General features: G+C 45.2%; 1 protein-coding gene across 7 annotated transcripts in view; it reads left to right on the forward strand.

The window, feature by feature from the left end:
• Eip93F (Ecdysone-induced protein 93F) overlaps positions 1–20,325 on the forward strand; it is a 77,865-nt gene that overhangs the window by 54,075 nt on the left and 3,465 nt on the right. For 5 of the 7 annotated variants that reach the window (XM_076539341.1, XM_076539347.1, XM_076539344.1 and 2 more), the window contains 2 exons: positions 123–1,020; positions 1,088–19,816. In XM_076539341.1, the coding sequence (XP_076395456.1) occupies positions 123–1,020; positions 1,088–2,552 (2,363 nt within the window). In that variant the 3' untranslated portion in view covers positions 2,553–19,816. Of the gene's footprint in view, positions 1–122; positions 1,021–1,087; positions 19,817–20,325 lie in introns of those variants that run through there. The other 2 variants (XM_076539342.1, XM_076539343.1) reach the window with 2 other exon arrangements.

The raw sequence follows: 20,325 nt of genomic DNA on the forward strand, positions 1-20,325 counted from the left end.
GGAACTTCGCTTAACTTCGTAAACGGTTCTCTCGGGCTAATCCGGCTTTGAGATAAACGCGCGCGGCCCTCGCAAGAAACGACGAAATGTTTGAAAGCAAAGGATACGCTTATCTGTCGTAGGCATGGAAACGCAAGACTATCGCATTCCGGAGGTGATGAGACGGTTGATGAGCGAAGACAAGAGGCTAAACAAGAGCGTAAACGGGGACCAGTCGCAGCTACCGCATCAGCAGCTTCATCACCACCAATCGCACTCGCAAGCGCAGGCGCAATCGCAGTCGCAATCGCAGCCGCAGCAACAACAGCAGCAACGCGGTCCGATCACCAACGACGATTTCAATCCTAGCATCGAGGAAGAGGCGAGCGACAGCGCTCAAGGCAGAGCGATTCTGAAGATTCCGTCCTACAAGCCCGCGAGCACGCCCGGATGTTCCAGCAAGAACGGCGAACCGACATCGGCCGCGTTCGCGCAAAGTTTCGCGGCCGCGGCTGCCGGCTCGAGTCCCGGTCTCCTCGAGAGGGCCAGCCCGGCCTTTTCCGGCACCAGTAGCCCGACCAACTCGTTGGTGGGGAAAACGGTAGCGGTGAATTTCCGCGACGTCATCGCGAAGAGTATCAGCGTCAAGTTCCAAGAGGGTCAGTCGGTGGGGACGGCGGGTATTCCTGGATGCCAAACAGCGGGGGTGTCGCAGCAAACGATGATGACGGACCCGAATCCGTTCAAGAGGGGTCGATACACGCCACCTCAACCGACCGCGCAACCTTCGCCGGCCCAGGCGCAACCGAAGACGCAGCAGTCTCAAGATCCGAACAAACAGAAACCCGCCACCGGTGGCAAGGGAACCAGGCCGAAACGCGGCAAGTACAGAAACTACGACAGGGACAGTCTGGTCGAGGCGGTACGCGCGGTTCAAAGGGGTGAAATGAGCGTGCATCGCGCGGGCAGCTATTACGGGGTGCCGCATTCCACCCTCGAGTACAAAGTGAAGGAACGGCACCTGATGAGGCCAAGAAAGAGGTACGTTCGTCCCGTCGATATTTGCCCGGTACATTAGGCTTACTCGCGTTATCGTTCGTTCTTTCAGGGACCAGAAGCAATCGGACGACAAGACGAAAGACCCCGCGACCTCCGCGGTGGCCGCGGCGGCCGCGGCAGCGGCGAACATACGACCCGGCACAGTCGACAAGAAGCCGCAATTAAAACCGCAGAAACCTTTCACGCCGCCGACCGGTATACCAGGCCCGAACGGGCTGAAAATGCCACCATTCATGGAAGGTATGCCCCACTTGCCGTTCGCGCCGTTCAACTTTTGGAGTCCGACACCGTTCATGCCGAGCCCGTTCATGGCGGGTGCGGCGAACGTACCAACGATCCTGCCGGAACAGTACTTCGCGTCCAGCAGGATTCGCGGCTTGCAAGAGCAGCAGAGGAACGCGACTATGGTGCAGCAGCAGCAACAGCAGCAGCAACAACAACGGGACCGGGACGGAATCGGCGTGGCCGCTGCAACCACGGAATCGCCGGGTACCTCGAATTCTCGCGCTACGCCAATGACGAAGACGCCGCGCGAAGTGTCGGAAAGTTTGTACGACGGTTCGGGTGCGAACGGTAGTTTTTTGGACAATTTGATCAGGTCGAGTCTCGAGACGGGCATTCCAAGGGACCAGCGAACGATGACCGAGTCGAGAAACCATCAACAACAGCAACAGCAGCAGCAGCAGCAGCAGCAGCAACCACAGCAACAGCAGCAAACTTCCTCGCCTCAGCAACTGCCGGAAGCGATGAGGAGCAAAGCGTTGATCGATCAGCTGTGCCGGAACTCGAGGAGAACGCCGGTGCCGAGGTTGGGTCAGGAAAGCAGCGAGGACGAGAGTTACAGGGGACCATCGACTGCGGCTAGATCAGTCCCGGAGAGACCGGAACGCGTACCCACCGTCGACCTTAGCCCGTCGCCGTCGGAACGGGGTCGTACCGACGACGCCACCGATCGACTCGCGTCGCCGCCGACTCCGCTGTCCGTGTCGAGGACCGGCAGCAGGGACGAGGACAGTGCGCGTGATTCGAGGATCGATCGTAGCAGCAAGGAGAGCGAAGTTCACAACGGTGGACAGGAGGATCGCGATAGAAAGACTCTAACAATTCAACAGCCGCCACAGCAGCAGCAGCAGCCGAATCATTACCCGGACTTACACAATCTCTACTCCGTATCAACTGACAAAAAAAGTGCCTGTGATAGTAAGCTTATAGTAGATCATTCGAGCCAGAAGACTCAGCTGCAGCAGCAGCAGCAGCAACAACAGCCGCAACAACCGCAACAGCAACAGCAGCAGCAACCGCAGCAACAACAACAACAACAACAACAGCAGCAGCAGCAGCAGCCACAACAGCAGCAACAGCCGAAGGAATACGGTGCAGTGAGCGGACTGGTTGTGCAGCTGCAGCGGGGCTACGGTACCGGAAGCAACAGGTCCGGCGAGCAGACCAACAGCCAACAATCGGCGGAGCAGCGCGGCCCCGTGATCACTATGGAAGACTCCGTTGAGCAGTAGGAAAAAAAGTCGGTATCGTTGATCAATAAAGTATAAAATAACAAGAGTATGGCGAACGATTCGTTAGAATACGGCGAGCCGATTCCCGCCCGATGCCGCGATGTTTTACGCATCGCCACGCTACGGACGGCAGTATGTACTAAGTCCCGCGCGTCGACCTATCTCTCCCCTTCGCTTTCGGAGTTTGCACGTTTCGCGTTTTCCTCCTTTTCCGCGGACATACCCGATAATCGGTGGTTTCTCGTGAACGCCGCACCGTCGGCAGTCGTTGCCAAACAAAGAACCGGAAATGGAGCGGCACGGATCCCGTCGATTCGTGAAAGCGAACGCGACCGTTTTCCTGGAGAGAAGGTCACGAAAGGCGAGTGCATCGCCGTCCGTGTTGGCCGCGTAGGACGAAGAGGGAGGGACGTTTCGACGAAACGCGAAACGTGGCACGAACGTGGTAGTGGCCCTAGCCTGACCCTGCCCTTTCTATCCGGAAGCCCCTCGAACGTCGCGAGGCAAGTTCAACGCATAGGAAGCGTCGAGGAAACGAGAGAGAAAAGCAAAGAAAAGAGAAACGAATAACGAAACACAAAAAAATATGCGTATACGCTATCCAACCATCCATGAACCCACTGCTATTCCACCAGTTACACGTATCCGGGCGTCGATCACCGTCCAGCTGACGGTAGGTCGTACCGGAACCTTTTTTCGACTATGGCGATATTTCGATTCGAACAGAACGCGAGAAACGGAAACGAGACACGATGCGATGTTATTGTACAAAACTCGTACACGAACATTTACACGAAGACACGCGATGGTGCATGGATAACCGCGACGTCGTCGTAAAGACGATGATCCGTGGCGATGTTCATGTTAAAAATTCGCGTACATACACGTATACATGAACACACATATACAGAACATACACATACACAAGCGCGAAAGCAGCACGTACGTAAACACCAGTCCGCACGTGCACGCATCCGTAGGAAAGATACACGTTGGGTAAAAGGAGGAGCGCGCGATGAATTTTCCGCGGGGTTTCCCGGCTGATTACGCGCGCGACAACGTTGGCCGCTAAAAACACTTTTCGAACACGAGGGCAGAACACTGGAGAACAAATTGCCGACTAATTGCAACAACGTATATTTTCCTCTGTCGATGTAAAAGCTACCTAACGCAAAACTTATTACCTACTACTAACATTACTTAACTCGTAAGGAGCAACATAATTATATAAGGAATGATATATTATATATATATACACACACATATATATTTTTGGTCATTACGAACGTGTGCGAAAACGAGAACGAGCCAAGACTTTTGTTGGCGCGCGTATAGGTGGCGTTTTTTCACGAGGCGACAATATTTCTCTAATCTCGGTTATTTCGAGGCTGGCGTTCGGTAGAAACGAATAGGGGGGGACGAAGGAGGGAGAAAACAGGGGGTAAAGAAAACTTGCTATTTCTGTCTTTTTTATCTTCTTTCTCGAAAAGGAAATTCAGAAAACGAAGAGGGTTCTTCGTCGAGGAGGAATTCGAGTTGGACGGTTCTTTTTTTTTCTTCGGACAGAGAGACGCGTTCTAAGAATTGCAGAAAATTGTGCGAACCCTCGTGAAAGTCTTTCTTCCCGTCTCGACTTGTTCGTCGACGAAGATCCTGTTCCCCGTCGCGGAACTCGAGGGTACCTACGGCGAAAGCAACGGCGAATGTTTGGCGAGAAATTTTCACCTATAAACGGGATCACCGTATACATTATAGGCGCGCGCTTGCTCTCGACTCGGTTACCGAAGTGCAAAATTTTTCTTAAGCGCGGCAACGCCTACACGTTTTGATACGAATGCAATTTTTCTATCTCGTAGAAGAAACACAAAATCGAAGCAAACTATTAGCAGCCGCGTTCGTAGCATTTCTTCTTCGCGAGGAAAACATTCACTCGATTCGCTCGATTGTTCGGTTATCGAACACCACCTGCCGTGTTTCTTCCTCGTTCAATTCACCGCGCATTTTTCACGACGGTGCGTGTTTTCCTCTTGGCGACGAGAAAACTAGGTGGAAATTAGACGAAATCCTAACGAGTCGAAAATCGGCTAATTCGAGCCATCAAGTTCTTCGAGGTATATCGAACGAGTCCGACCAATCGGAGGCAAAGCACGTTAGATCGTTCGCTCGTACTTTTTTCAGGGATTACACGAATTTTTAAAGCTTTTATCGATCGTTTCGACGACGACGTTAGCGTGTCTAGGATGTTCTCTAATTTTTGCGAAAAAACGAACGAAAAGGTTAGATACGATCATCGAGATCGATCGGATCAGAGGGAAAAGGATTTTTCTGACGACGACGCGATGAACGCCAGTCCCCTCCTCTTTTGACTAATTTTTTCGCAGATTGTCCATGAGCGTCGTGCGCGCGACTATCGAGGTATCTTCTCGTATTATTCGATCATACAGTTCCGTTATTACGACAGGAGGAGATCCTTGACTACGTAGGTGAACACGTCTTAACAGCGTGGTTGCGATTTCGTCGTTTCGCTAGCTGTAGTATTCGTGAGCCGGGAGAACGTTGTTGGACCAAGACGAAAACGACGAAACCGACGAAATCGACAGATTCGAGATTCGAGGCAGTACGATTCGTTAGCCGATCATAGAAGGGATGATAAAAGGAAGAAAAAAGAAAAAATGCGAAAAACGTTAAAAAGAAGAACGAGTCGAACGAGAAAGATCCGCGACGCGCACCGCTCGCGCCTTTCTCGCTCGACGCGTAGGATTCGTCGAGTCGATTCTAAAGCAAACGAAGAAAAAAAAAATGAAAAAAAAAATAGGAAAAACGAAAGGACGAGGACAGAGGAAACGAAAGGATAATTCACGCATTTATCTCATGACTCTCTTTGAAACAAAGTAACGACTGAAAGACTCTAGGCTGTACATAAAGTATAAGGCATGTATGTTCGGTGTTTAAAAAAAAAAACGAAAAAAATACGCAAAAATTCCTTATTAACGCATAAAAAGATTATATCTTACGATAAAGAAGTAAACAAAAAAAGTATAATAATAATACAAATAAAATCGTGTAAGCAAGGCTAACTATCTCTCTCTCGGTGTTTTTTGGAAACTAAACTTAAAGAAATTTACCCGTAAACTTAAAGCAAAAAAACCGTGAATTAACAAGAAGCGAGCTGACTCTATAGGGAAGAAAGAACAAGGATGCGAAATCCAACCGCGCGAAAGAAGCGCGTCGGAGAACAAGATTAAAAATCGAGTAAATTGAGTGTAAACATTAAGGTCTCGTTAGGATTAAAGAAAGCAAACTAAAATGAAATTGCTGAACAGCAGAAACACAAGCGAAATGCAAGCACTAATCATGATTGTGTGTAAACGTAAATTTAAACCTTCCTTCTATTCCTGTGTCCGTTGACCTTCCCTCCTTTTTGATCGCTCATCGCCCTTAACCCCTTCTCCCCCATAAATCTCCTCGAAACGAACCGACCACACGAACTCGCGAAAGCGATCTTCGATTACCCGACATCTCGAAAGGAAGCGTAACCTTTTTTTCAAAACGTTCACCAGGCAGGCACCACACCGATCGAAACAAGGGAAAAATGAAAGAACGAATATTTCTTACACTCGTTTCAAACATTGTCCTGTGCCCCCTTCCCTTCCTTCACCAGCCTTTTTCTGCCCGAAATTTACCCGGGATAGACGAAAGAAAGTGTCCCGATAAGTACCCCTCTTACCCCGAAAGATTTATCGTTAGATGTGGAAAATGAATATTTATCGTGCGGATGATTGTAAAACGTGCGTACATTATGATTGTCGTTAATTGAATTACGGTTACAAAGGTATACGTCGCGACGTTCCGCGTGCGTCCATTAAAAATATCGGGAGTCGAACGCAGTCGTCGTCGATCCACCGTCGCGAAACTTGCTCGATTTCTTCGTCGAGTTCGTTTAGAAATTTTTGTACGGTTCGATTAGATGCTTGAACGCACAATAATCTTTCGAAAGTTTACAGGCGACAAGAAGGATAATCAAAAGTAATTTGGTCTGTTTATCCGAGGAAGATAAAGAGAGAAAAGAGCGAGGATATTTCTGGTTGGACGACGACAGCCTCGGCTTCTGCACAAATTAGGCACGCGAGTACTACGAGTCTCGTTCGCGTTCGCTGAATACGGGACGATTGGGTCGTGACAATTGGGACGATCGGCGCTAACGGCGTAATTAACGAGGCTGCCGTATAATGATTTCCCAATGACAACACACAGTCGCGTCAACGTGTCTGCCGCAGCGATTTCGCGTTACGAGCACGGCACGTTTCGTTTCCGGCCGAAGGAATTTCCATGTCTCGTTCGACGCGAGGCGTCATTGAAAAAAACTACGCCTCTCGACGTTTTTCCGCCGGAATATTTCCCGCGCGAGAGACGAACAAAAATTGGATAACGTTCTGTGATTCTAAACATTATCGGAGAGAAAAAGAAGCTGTCCATTGGTTGGTCGTTGTTACGGTTCTAAGAAATATATTCTCGATTATCGAAATTTCGTGGTCTTTTCGTTTTTCTATTCTTTTTTAAACGAGAACGTAGAGATTCGCGAAGAGTATTAGCGACGAGGTTAGGCTAGGGCAGATATCGTTGCCAACGCGACTGTAGGATAAACAAGTGTCGATTTCCGTTCTTTTTCTCGTTTTTTCTTCGGTTCCTTTCTTCGAGGGAGACGGCGGGACGCTGCTCGAACGAAGGTTCGAATTCGCGAGAAACGAATCGACCCGAGTCAAATCGAATACTTGACGGTGCACCTTCGTAAAATTCGTTCTCTTCAAAATCTACGGTTTAGATGCAAAGTAGCCTTCGTTGGCAAATATCCGGTCGTCTCCCTACACGTCGCGGGCGATACGCTAGAAAACCATCCGGTGAGAGACGGATTGGTCGAAAACGGGGAGGAAAAAAAAGAAATCTTTAAGAATTCAAAGAAGATATATTATATTAAAGTATCTGTGATGTAAAAAGTAACAAAATTTTGATGTATATTTTTCACAAATTATTGTAACCAGCTAGTGTATATGTGTAAGATTACGGATATAATGAGAAAGAAAAACAAATACTATTGTAATTACGGTGTGCGGAGACAAAATGACGAGTTAGAAAGGGAGAGCAGGTCGAAAGCCAACAAACAAACAAAAAGAAAAAATAATGAAATATGAACAAAGAAACAAACAAACAAAAGTAATGAATGAAAGAAAGAAAGAAAGCAAAAAATGAAACAAATATGAGAGATGCGAGATCGCGAGATATTACGTTTATCCACACCGGTGGTCAGATGGGACCAAGATGGCGGGCAAATCGCTCGGAAAGTCGGCTCCAAAGATTCCTGTTTTTCTTTCGTTCCTTTTCTATTTATAACGCCGCTTTATCTCGAGAAACGAAAAAAAAAAATATCGTATTTATCGATAATTGTACGTTCGATGGTCGTATACGAGGAGAAGAATTTTTGTGCCGCGTCGAATTTCCAAAAACGAGAAAAAAAAAACTGGAAGATTTGGTCCGATTGGCCCTGAAACGGCTCAATGTCAGCTACCTCACAGAGCATCGTCACGTTTTGGTACAGTTCGCGAAGGGCGTAGGGGGATGTTCGCGCTTTCGCCGCGATAGAAAACTGGACGCAAAAAACGGTTCGATGACTTTTCGTTCGAAAACTATTTTCGGAAAGATTCGATTATCCTTTCGGCGTTAAAGCGTAAAAGAAAAGCTAAATCTATCGATGGACGTACGGTTTTCTCGAGCAGCGTGCGCGCGAATTTTGGCCGGGGTGGGGTTATATAGAAATGGTCTAAACAGTTCCAAATTGTGCCTAAGTTTCGACGTTACGTTTTTATGACTCGCAGCAGAACGAACGACGAATGTTAATACCCGTAGCAGCAAACTGGAGCTTTAGTTCGAAGGTTGGGGGTTATCTCGGTAGAAGTGGGAAGGCGGTGAGCGGGGCACGGGGGAAGGCTGGAAACGAGATGGGCGACTTTAAAGAAAACTAAATTTTAAAAGTATATTACCTCCGTACACGTTCCAGGGCCGTCCAACCGCCATCTTGCGTTCACTTTTACGTTCCGTTTTGTCGAATAAGTGCAATTAGGTACACCTACACTATACGCCAACAACACGTTCATACACGAACACACACACACACACACCCTCGTTGACACGAAGTAACACGTTCCTCGACATCGACTAACACGCAATTCCATACATTTACACGCGTTAAACAAGCGTCAAAGGAAAGCGAAGAAAACGAACTGTTACGCGTTAGGTTACCGTTTTTTAAATTCTATTTTCAATTCACGCATTCTCGAATGTTGGGATTTTCGTGATCAACGAAGAGCTGGCCTGTCGTTCACGTATAGAGTACACGTACAGACACGCGTTACACACGTACACGTACAAGAGAACACACGGGACATTTACATTCGTATACAAACACATAAGATGCCGACGTCGATTCGACGACGATGAACGATACGCCGTTTTGACCGTTCTCGAACGTTTGCGAGGTTTTTCTCACGAATTTCCGTAAATTATCGCGCGACGTCGAACACCGCGTCGTTTCCGTAGCTGGTACGAGTTCATGTTCTCGTCCCGTTCGTTCGCCTCGGAATTCCGAATAGGAAAAGACGAGAGAGACGATCGTTGACGCGTTTACGAACCGCCAAGAAGCTCGAGAACAACGGTTTGCCAGTTTCGAGGACGATACTGTGCTTTAATGACCCGACGAAAATCGAGAAAAGCTTCGATTCGCTGGAGCGACGGTGAAAAATGTGTAAAGTTAGCGGAGGAACGATCGGAGACGGTGTTTCTCGTGGTCGGCGTAAAACTTACGGTACCTTTTCTAATTGGCTTTAACGAGTTTGTAGGCTCTAGTCATGCAATGACTCGAAAGCACGGAAAGACGTTTTTACTTTCCTCGTGGATTCGTATACGCGAACTTGCCGATTTGTGTTCAAGAAACGAGTCGATTCGACGTCCGGCACGACACCGGTAACGTTACGAATATACTTCTGACGCGGTCGCGCGTCGATCGAACGCATCGGTGAGTCCGCGCGATCGACGCGTCTGCCGAAGAAGATAAATAGATAGGTAGTTAGAGATATTACGACGAAAAAAAAAGAAAAAAAAAACCACAAAAAGAATAAAGAAAAGAAACAATCGGAAAATTCGAGCAGCGAGAATGGCAAAAGACGGTGAAAGCCGGTGCTCGACCACGCCTCCGACATCAGCCCGAATCGCGGACCCTCCTCGTATTGCGACTGACAGCGATTTTTCTTTGCAGAGCTCTCTCGCGACAGCTGGGAACGAACGCGAAATCATCCGTTCTCGCTGCCAGCCTTTCAACGGCTCTTCTCTTTTCATTCGCGAGCGGGTAGCAGCGCGACGGTTTGTCTTGCTCGGAGTTCACGCGAGATGTCTGAAACGACTAGCTTCGTTGAACATTTATCGAATATTGTGTACGGATTTTCTCGGCGTCGATCGATCGATCGATTTATTCGTCGATTCGTCGACGCGCGAAAGAAAAGAAAAAGAAATCAGAAGAAAATCTGTCGTTTGTCTTGTCCGAGGTAATTTCGTGTCGCGTGATTCGGCGTTAGCGAGGCAACGGGTGAGAACGAAGTTCGTCGAGCAAAGATTTATATATACATAAATAAATATATATTATTATATTCGTCCATCCAAAAGAAAGAAAAAAAGAAAAGAAGAAAAAGGTGATGTATTCTTTAAAGTACAATTACTTCTTGTTCCATACACGAGTCGAAATTACTTTCTCATGTTCCTATTCTCGAGGTTTAAGGGAGCGAACTGAGTCGACGTTGCGTTGCGTCGCGTCGCGTCGCGGCAAAGAGCGATGCGTCCTCGTCGGTCGCGGATCTCATTTCCGCGAGGGTGGTGGACCAGATCGGGGGCGACGCGGATTCGGCACCGGCTAAGCCTACGCTTTTACGACTAGTAGCGTAAATGGTTAGATAAAATGGCGCTGGTACTACGTAAGCTGGCACCAGCTAGTGCTCTCGTAGTTTGGTGCTTTAGTTGTTTCTAATATCGCGTTGTTTCGTTCCTTTTTTCGTTCGTCGAATATACCGTCGTCGCGTGAGCCCGGCTTCGCCGTACGACCGGCCAAGGGTGGTCCAACGTTGTCTCGGAAGCGGCAAGAGACTGCTCGAACGAATCGTTTCTCGGCCGAGGTTACCGCGAAAAAGATCTTCGTAGAGAAAACGATCGGTCGAACCGACGTTGACGACGGTGACGGATCTCTGTGCTTCGATCGAACCTATCTGTACCAAAATCATTCCGAAACACTCGCGCCGCCAGTGCAAAGTACGACCAACTAGTTACGGACCAAGTACGCTGGACTGTCGGTGAATCAATCAAAAGACACGCTTCCCGAGGTTGCGTTACGTATACGAAAATGAAAAAAATAAGAAAAAAAAGTGAAAAAAAAAAATAGAGAATAAAAGAAAAGGAGACCCGTTCAACGTCGTTCGTTCTTCCTATTCGTATCTTCGGAGACAACGTTTCCGCTCGAGGCGACGCGCGTCCTGTCGAATTCGGCGAGGCCAGGCGCGTGTTCCGATACGTTACAAAACTTTTTAACGTTTAAAGTAACCGTTCGAATGCTAAACAGGTAGTTAAGGGGAAAAGAGAAACTACGAATCCAATCGAATCTAAGGATAAAATGAAACAAAAAAGAAAATCCCTGAATGCTCCATCCCTCCTCCGCACCAAACAATCCCATATATCGGACAGATCGCCGTCATCCATCCATTGGAACAAATAAACCCCTCCTCCGGACAACCTATGGCAAACGCTCTTTGACAAATTCACCTGCCACATTTTCGATCACACACGCACACTCGGTGACACGCTAAACGAAAACACCAGCAATATTAAACAGTACACGCAGTCTGCTTTCTACTACTACTACTACTACTACTACTACTATTACTACTACTACTACTACTATTACTACTACTACTACTACTACTACTACATACAGCTACAACAGATATCGCAGCCTCCCGATACCAGTCGTCTCCTTGCAGTTTGAAAGCGGGACACGCTCGTGACGGACGTTGCACGGTTCAAATGAACATCTAGCGAAGCGAAGATCGAAGATATTCGTCGCGATGCGCGAGAAATCCTTCTTCTTCGTGTTCGAGCCGTAGCATCGCTAAAACGTCCGATCGTACTCCCGTAGCCGAGTGCCGCGGGTTGCATACTCGCCCGGGCACCGAGAACAATACAACCCGGCAACAACACACAAACAGCAGCAGCAGCAGCAGCAACAATAGACATCTCTCTCTGTCTGAGCCAAGCCACGTCGCGATCCGCGAGACGTTTCGCGACTCTCGCCACGATCGCCGTGCCCTTGAGCTATACAAAATATATATACATATATATATATGTATATATCTGTATATGTATATGTATATATATATATATGTGTATATACATATATATTACAGCTATTAAATCTCTACATTTCACATAATCCAGCAGTGATTCGAGCAAAACGCAGATGCCACGAAGAGCAATGCAAATACAAGAATCGTTCGGTTTTCCGTCCATCTGCGACGCGTTTCGTCCGTTCGATTCGATCGGTCGAACGTCGAGAATTCGAGGGACGAACGGAAGAATCGCGGATCGAAACGCTCGAGATTCGGAGCCGTGCGTATGTCCCCTCAAATCAAAACCCGCAGTCAGCACAGAAAATAAAAAAGTAATATAACATAAACGATAAGTGCAGAGGAAACAAACTACTCTAATTAAACAGAAAAGGTATATATATATATATTATATATATTATTATTATTAATTATTAAACATACATAAAAGAATATTATAAATAACACAAAAAAGTACTATATTACTACTATTATTAATTATTATGATTCTTATTATAAATTTAATGAAACAATGATAACATTCCAACCGTCAATGTGCCACACGACTTTTTATATGCTCTTAAACAAGAATGAAATTGTAAAGGGAACGCGAGATTTTCCGATAATCGTCGTCGGTGGTCGCCGTTGAAGCAGCGCGGACGGAAGCGAGCGTTCGACGAACGATCGCGAACCGCGAGGCTGTGAAAAGACGCGGGTGAACGTCTCGGGGCTGAAATTATAAATAACGGAGAGACTCGCGAATAGAGAAAATAAGGGGAATGGATATATAACGAGAGGCGAGTATTCGTCGCGATTTCCCGATGGCGAACTTTAGCCTAGTGCTCTCTAAGAAAATACCAATTCGCGTAAGACGTTGCGTCGCCTTTTCCGCATCGGTTCCATTCGCAAACTGACAAAACAAAGCGGAAGTATACGCTAACGGCTAGCGGTAGAATATTTTTGCGTTGCCGGTCGAGAACGATCGATCGTGACCAGGGCATACTTAATTGTTCCGGCGAGCTTTTGTAATTATGACGATTATTGTCGCGTAACGAAGAAGCGCTTCTTCGCGCTTAGCTGCATGCGCTAACGACAAGACTCATTGATTTAGTTGCGCGTATTATTTGCTGTTATTATTATTATTATTATTATTGCTATTCAGATTATTATGGTTAATATTTTTATTATTATTATTATAATTATTATTATTATTGATAGCTATATTATTAGAGTTAGTATTATTATTATTATTATTATCATCATCATCGCTATTTGTAAGTGTCATTATTATTATTATTATTAGCGCTACCATTGTTAAAGGAGGTAATATTGGCGAATTTGATGGGCATGCGTTTCGCGAACAAAACACACACAGGCACATGCGCATACGAGCATGCATTATCAGTGTGTCATTATTGTTACGAATATTATCCATATTATTATTATTATTATTATTATTATTATTACTGGTATTGTTTAGTTTAGAATTTTGTTTACCTCGAGAGCGTTTGAAGGATTCGTGTCCTTTGTGAATACGTGTGTGTATATTGGTGCGCGTGTGCCTCTGCGTAATCGTGCATTTGTTAATAGGTTAATCGATATATAGTACTTATCATTATCATTATCCGTGTCATTGTCGTTGTCATTATCGTCGCGGTTCGTTAACATCGATATCGTTATCATCATCGGCGTTACGATTTCTCATCATCGTCATTATTATTATTATTATTATTATTATTATTATTATTATTATTATTATTATTACCATCGTTATGTAATTATCAAGTTATCGATTACTTTCGAATAAAAACGCGCGAACGATGATTAATTTCTTAAACACGTATGTTCTTTTTCTTTTATTTAACAATAGACTATCTACGTTTTTTAATCGATACCGCGAGACTCATCAGTCTCTCTGACCAATCCATGTGCAATTCGTAACCTTTCGTTTCTTGTTACTTTTCTTCTTTTTTTTTTACATCGTAGATTACTCGCGTTTCTTGTCGCGCCTTCGAGGCACTCGTACCTCCCATTCGTCGTTAAGTTTCTTTTACGAATGCGAGGATTTTTCTTCGAGAGCTTTCTAGTTTCTCCTTCTTTTCGTTCAAAGTACTTACACATCTTGAGAACGCAGAAAAACACTCGAATAACTCGCGCGGATAAACGAAAGAAGAAAGAGGAAAGTGTTATCGATACCAAAGTACCGATTATTCGAGATTCTTCATCGAGTTATTCCATGGATCTTGATCGCTCAAATCCTTTTTTTAAGAGACTTTCCCAAGGACAGTATCAAACTCTTACCTTCGTTAGCTACTCGACGATTGCTCGGCATCTATCCAGATCGAGAGAAAAAAATAATCGATTGTTCTTATCGGTCATTCCACGATCATTCCGTCTTACTTCTTTTTTTTTAGCTACACCTTTTTTTACTTTCCCAGCTTTCGCGACGATCGCGTGACTCGCGAGAGAACCGATATATCGATGACGCACGGATTCGTTCTGTCCGACATTTCGCTCGTTTTTCGGAAAAATTTTACGGCGATGCAACTCGTGATCCGTATTTTCCCCGATTTTCTCCGAGTCGCGGCGAGTCATGGACGACATTCCGCGACGACGCTCGTTCCACCGTGCTGTTTCGAAACGGCGATGTCGCGCGAGACCATCGTTAATCGACCGTAAATCTAATCTGGGCATAAATCTGGCAAACATCGACGCGGTGTTTGCCGATCTTCGGATAGAAATCAAACCTTGTATATAACCGCGTAGGACACGTATCGCGTCACTTTCTGTAAACCGAAACACGCGTACACATCGAGCCGCTACGATGCTGCGATTACGACACGATTGCTAAATCCTCCAACCGTAACACTGTTTCCTCCATCGTCGAGTTTTCAACGGTACACCTTGCCCTTACACTCCATACGAGTCCGCGAAGAATCGTGACGAGCTCTCTTGACGTTCGTCGATCGGAAACACGATCTCGCTGGCTGATGGACTTCCTGCATGTTCTTTCGAGCGACGAACAAACTTTTCGTCTATGCTTTTTTTCGTACAAATCAAAAGTTTCGACGCTCTCGACGTTTACGTCGGCGATGGGCAACCGTGCTCGCGAGAGCAGGCAACGGCGTGCCAGTAGCCTACCGGTGCTGTGTTCGGCCGATTGCCAAAGACGCGGAGACGATTTCGATATCGTCCTCGATTCGTCTGCCCATCGGCGACCTATGCGTTGGAAAACACTTCGGGTATGAAGTAGAACGCGTTCGAAAAGAAAAAACGATAATTCCGTTGTTATATTTTTCGCGATATCGGATACAGAAGATTAGGAAGTTAAGAGAAATTATCGAAGAACCGCTGTAGGAAAGGTCTACTCGAAAGTTCTCGTAGCGTAAAGCAAACACGGAACGAAACGTTCGAAAAGCCCGAAGGTAAAGGCGTGTTTCGAGCGACGCGTCGTTTGAATCCCGCCGGAAGCTTATCTCTTAGGTAGTTCACGTTTGCAGAGACACCAAGTTTCCACGATACGTATGTCAGAGTGTATTTCCGACGCGCGGATCGATCGATTCACGGTCGACCGTTGGCACCCAACCCTCTAAAGAACTCGTAGACCAGGTTAAGTTTCGTTCTCTCTCTCCTCTTGATCACCTGCCTCCCAGTCACTCGTAATCGCTCGTCGAATACAATGCAAGCAAGTAAGATTTTTGCACGCGTTAAGAGTAATATCCTTCGTACCTTGACGGTCGGCATTCGCGTATCCGACCGTTTCGACTCTACGTTTCTATCCTTGGTGTCCCTGGCCTTGTCCGCTGGCTCCCTACCTCTCCTTGTTTCAGCCCTGTTTCGTTCAGCGGCATATCTTCGTAGAATTAAGAAACCATCGTACGGGGCGAGGCCGCAACCAAAGGTTCGGCGTTTCTCTTTCGCGAGTAACTTGTACTTGTGAATTCGTTTTGCTCGCGAACAACGAAATTAGTCGCGCGATTCGCAGCCAATGCATTCCTCGTTATCGAAATGGATATGATTAAAGTATACGTCGAAATCCGAAACTACGGTCGACTCCTCGCCTCTCTTAGAACATAACACTTTTCTCGATTCATCGTACGTAAACAGCTGACAGAATACACGCGAACAGATGCATACCCTACACTCGTATACCGTTAAACAGGAGACACGTACGCGATCGTTAACGAACGCGTACACTCACCTACACGTACACGTACACGAGAAACACGAGAAACACGAGAAACACGTACACACGCGTACACGCATAGACGCGCGCGCGCGCATATACGTTTCGTAACGAAGTATACAGTCTTAGCGCAGTGTTTCATATAGTTAGGTAGGAAACGTCAAGAGAATATTTTTTATATTCCACATGGATTTTACAGTTATATATTATCGTTTCGTATCGAAAGGGAGGAAGTTTAAGGCGCGTCCAAAGCGTTACATAGATATATATTATAAATAAACGAGACCTCTCGATATACGTGTCGCCATTTATTGTTTACACCGCGATGATTATATATCGATTATCGGTCATTTTTATGGCGGTAGGCGCTGTCTTCTTCTGTATATGCATATGTATTTATATGTCTATATATGTAAATACATATATTTATACGCATAGAGACACATACACACATATATAGATAAATACGCGTAAGCGACGGTGCGGCGCGCGAACGTTTAGCGCGAGCATTTAGCGCCCGTACCGATCGCTTGCTATCTCGTTGACGATTATTAACTATCACGAGTTGTTCGAAGGATAAACGTATCGAACAACGGCGTAGCGTTCGATCGAAAACTCGGGAGGGGGGCTTTAAGTTTTTCCACGGTTGCCCTACGTCCGAGTGCGAGCGATCAAGCCGGCCATTTTCTTCGTAACCAGACAGCCATTCTATATTCTCTTCATCGTGCCGGTCGGAAGCTCGCACTTTCCTTCTTTCGTTTCGGAGGTTTATTCCTTTTTGAACCCGTTTCGCGGAAACGAGGCGGGAGAGCTCGTTGGAGGAACACAAGCGGGATCGATCACGAGAGGAAGCATCTTCAACACCTGTACCTTTTACAAAACACTTGTACACGCGAATACACACTCACACACACACACACACGCACACACGAAAAATTTGCGCGTACCTATACTTAAACTGGGTGAAAAAATTACGCGACCGTGTACACAATCGTACATCGATAGATCAACCATTTGTCGATGAAAATAAATCCTTAGACCAATGTATCGCGTGCGAAGGTATATCGATACGTTTCGATCGAGTAACCAACGATCAAATGAAACGAAACGCGCGTACAAATCGTGTGCATGTACGCCATCGAACGAATTGTATAGCGATATCGCGATTTAGGAGTGTCGTTTTAAATCGTGTAATTAGTAACGTTACTTTTGTTGATCGTTTGATTTGCGGATCTAGCGGGCAAGGATACTAATTGTTGGATTCTCGAAACCATCGCCGTTCGTCGTTGCTCGATCGGAATTCGTCCGATTAATCGAATAGTCGGAATCCGGTAGATCGTGCCCAACAACTGGTCGATATCGTTGATAATCGTTAATTACTTGGACCATGATAGTCTCGAAACGGTAGATTCTTTAAAAAAGAAAGAAAGTAGAAGAAACGCGGATCAGATTTTTCTACGTTATCGACCTGCAAACACGTAGCGCGTAGATTCGAACGTGAAATAACCGTCGACGAGTATCGGAAGTTCGCGATATTGTTGCGCGCGATCGACCGGAAGCTCGAGAGAGAAAGATTAACACGGCATACTTTGGGCATTTATTTCAGTCGCGCTGTAGAGAACCGCGATTGAACGAGAGAGTGACGAATGACGAACAGATCGCAAATATGTGGTTCGCAGCTTTGAAACATGTGATACGTCGGCCGGCAAAGATCGACTTCCGATATCGCTTAAACGACCACGAACAAGAAAGTGAGCAGTATGTTGAAACCAGACGAATGACGGAAGTCGATTGGCGGGCTGGCGCATTTTTTAAAGATTCTTTGAAGTAGGACGCTCTTTTGTTGAAGATTGATTGTTATCAAAATGGTTGTGAGGTTATACTATTTGAAATGTGTTAACGATGCGACGCGAACATTCGATCGATCGATTGCCACGGTTCACAGAAACGGACAAATTCAGATGATTCGAGCGAAAGAAGGAGCAAAGATTCCTTCTCGCGTTCCGCGTAACCGTGAGGCAATCGTTTCGGAGAATCGCCGACGAAGAGACGAGAGGAAAACCGCGCGTTCTCGTGCGACGGAAATCGCGCGTGATTCTACAAATCGTGAACATTCCGCTCGAAAGCCTAGCTTCTTTAACTAGATAGTTGACCGTGCGAGTTTCCGCTTGAAATTTTACTCGCGAGAACGCGCGATTCCTCGAAATGTTACTAGTCGTCTCCGAGGAAGCGTACAACTGGCATTAACCCGCGTACGGTCTGGTTCGAAGCTCATCAAAATTTTTGTAAATCGACGACGTTTTTTTCCCCATCGATTTCCCACTAAATTTACCAAAAATATTTCACTTTTGACGCGACTGAAATTCGTTTAAACTTGACAACTTATCCGCCAGAAATTCATCGAAAGCGAAATTGAAGATCGGTTATAAGAATGACGTTCCTATCGATCAGCGAACGGTGGATAAGGCGTCAAGCGAGATCTAATAAGCGAAACGTCGTCGAATAGAGCAACCAGACTAACGGAAGAACATGCGACTGATATGAAGCAGTATTCGTGCGAGAAATTGTAAAATAAAATTCGCGTAACCTAGCCTTAATACGAAAGATTGAATTAGGTTTAATTGGATCGGCACCGGGGGTTGTTGGTCCCTTCGTCGAAATTATCTCGATTGGCTGTAAAAATGTTATCGCGAACGAGAAAGCACTGCGTAAGCGACGTTAAACTAAACTCGTCTTCGAGAGGATCGAAGGAAACGATCGAGGCTCGAAGACGTCGCCGAAAGTGTTCGTTCTCGCGCGGTGACGTATTTAGTGAGAGTAATGTTATTAGATAACTTAAGCGTATTATAAAACGAGCGTAAAGAAATGCCAGTTGTAAGAAAATTTGTTTTTCTTTTGTTTTAAGAACATAAAAAAGAACATAAGAATATAAAAAAAGGAAAGAAACAGATAGTCAGGTAAACATGTGTATCGATAAAGATGTTCGATGAACAGCAACGTACCCGTTGATCGTCAGGAAACGTGCAAAAGCAGAAAGAGTAAAAAACAAAATGATTAAGAAACACGCGAACAAACGAAATCGAAAGTAGAACCAAAATTCCATTTCGAACGTAAGAACGAAAGGCACGGGGAAGAAAGTTTCCGAAACGGCATATCACTTTCGGTCGCGACGTTGCTGATATTATAATACATACACGCTGTGACTTCTATTTTCCGTTTTCCTTTCTTACGCTTCTATTTGATTGCCATGATGGGAACGATCACGAGTTCCGTAGGAAAATACGAAACAACGGAGAAACTATCGGATAACGTAGGATAATAAAAAATAAAGATAAAGGAGAAGGATAGAAAATGGAAAAGAAGGAAAAAATAGCAGAAAGCGAATTGAAATGAGCAAACGAAACATACATTGTCATGTGTATACGCGAAATAGGAATTTTCTTCTTTTTGTTCGAGAAACGACAGCTTTACCGATAGTTGAACAATAGTTGTTCGCAACATGGACACACACCTACATACACACGCGCGCACACACGCCCACACACACACACATACGCGCGCGCGCGTACACGTACACGTATACGCGCGAGCATATACATATAAAGCGATCCATGCGACGATAAGCTAAAACAAACAAAAAATAAAAAGAAACAAAGTTGTACGAATATAACGTTTGCAGTTAGGTGGGACCAAAAACGACTTTATATCTCTATGTGCATATCCAAGCAACGTGTAATTTAATTAATGAATTAATTAATTATCCATTATTAACGAATAGGTAAAGACAAAACAGATCCATTGATAGCGATCGAGGACGATGACGAATCATTAACTGATAAGTAGATTATCAAATTTGTTTATTGATGCATTATTCTATGATATATTATTATTATTATTATTATTAACTTTATTACCTTTATTATTATTTTATTATTAGTAATTAATGACGATAATATTATTATTATTTAAACAACATTCTAAGACATGATTATCTATATAGATATCGAGTAGAGCAGTACGTATCTTTAATTATTAATTATTTCTAATTATTATTATTATTATTATTATTATGAGATATTTTGTTGTATTATTTTCAATAAAATCGATTGAAAATATTTAATTTCATTTTGTTTTGTTTTTATTTGCGTTTCGCTTAAAGTTCTCGCTTGATCAA

The sequence above is a fragment of the Megachile rotundata genome, chromosome 13, assembly GCF_050947335.1.
Source record: "Megachile rotundata isolate GNS110a chromosome 13, iyMegRotu1, whole genome shotgun sequence".
NCBI lineage: Eukaryota > Metazoa > Arthropoda > Insecta > Hymenoptera > Megachilidae > Megachile > Megachile rotundata.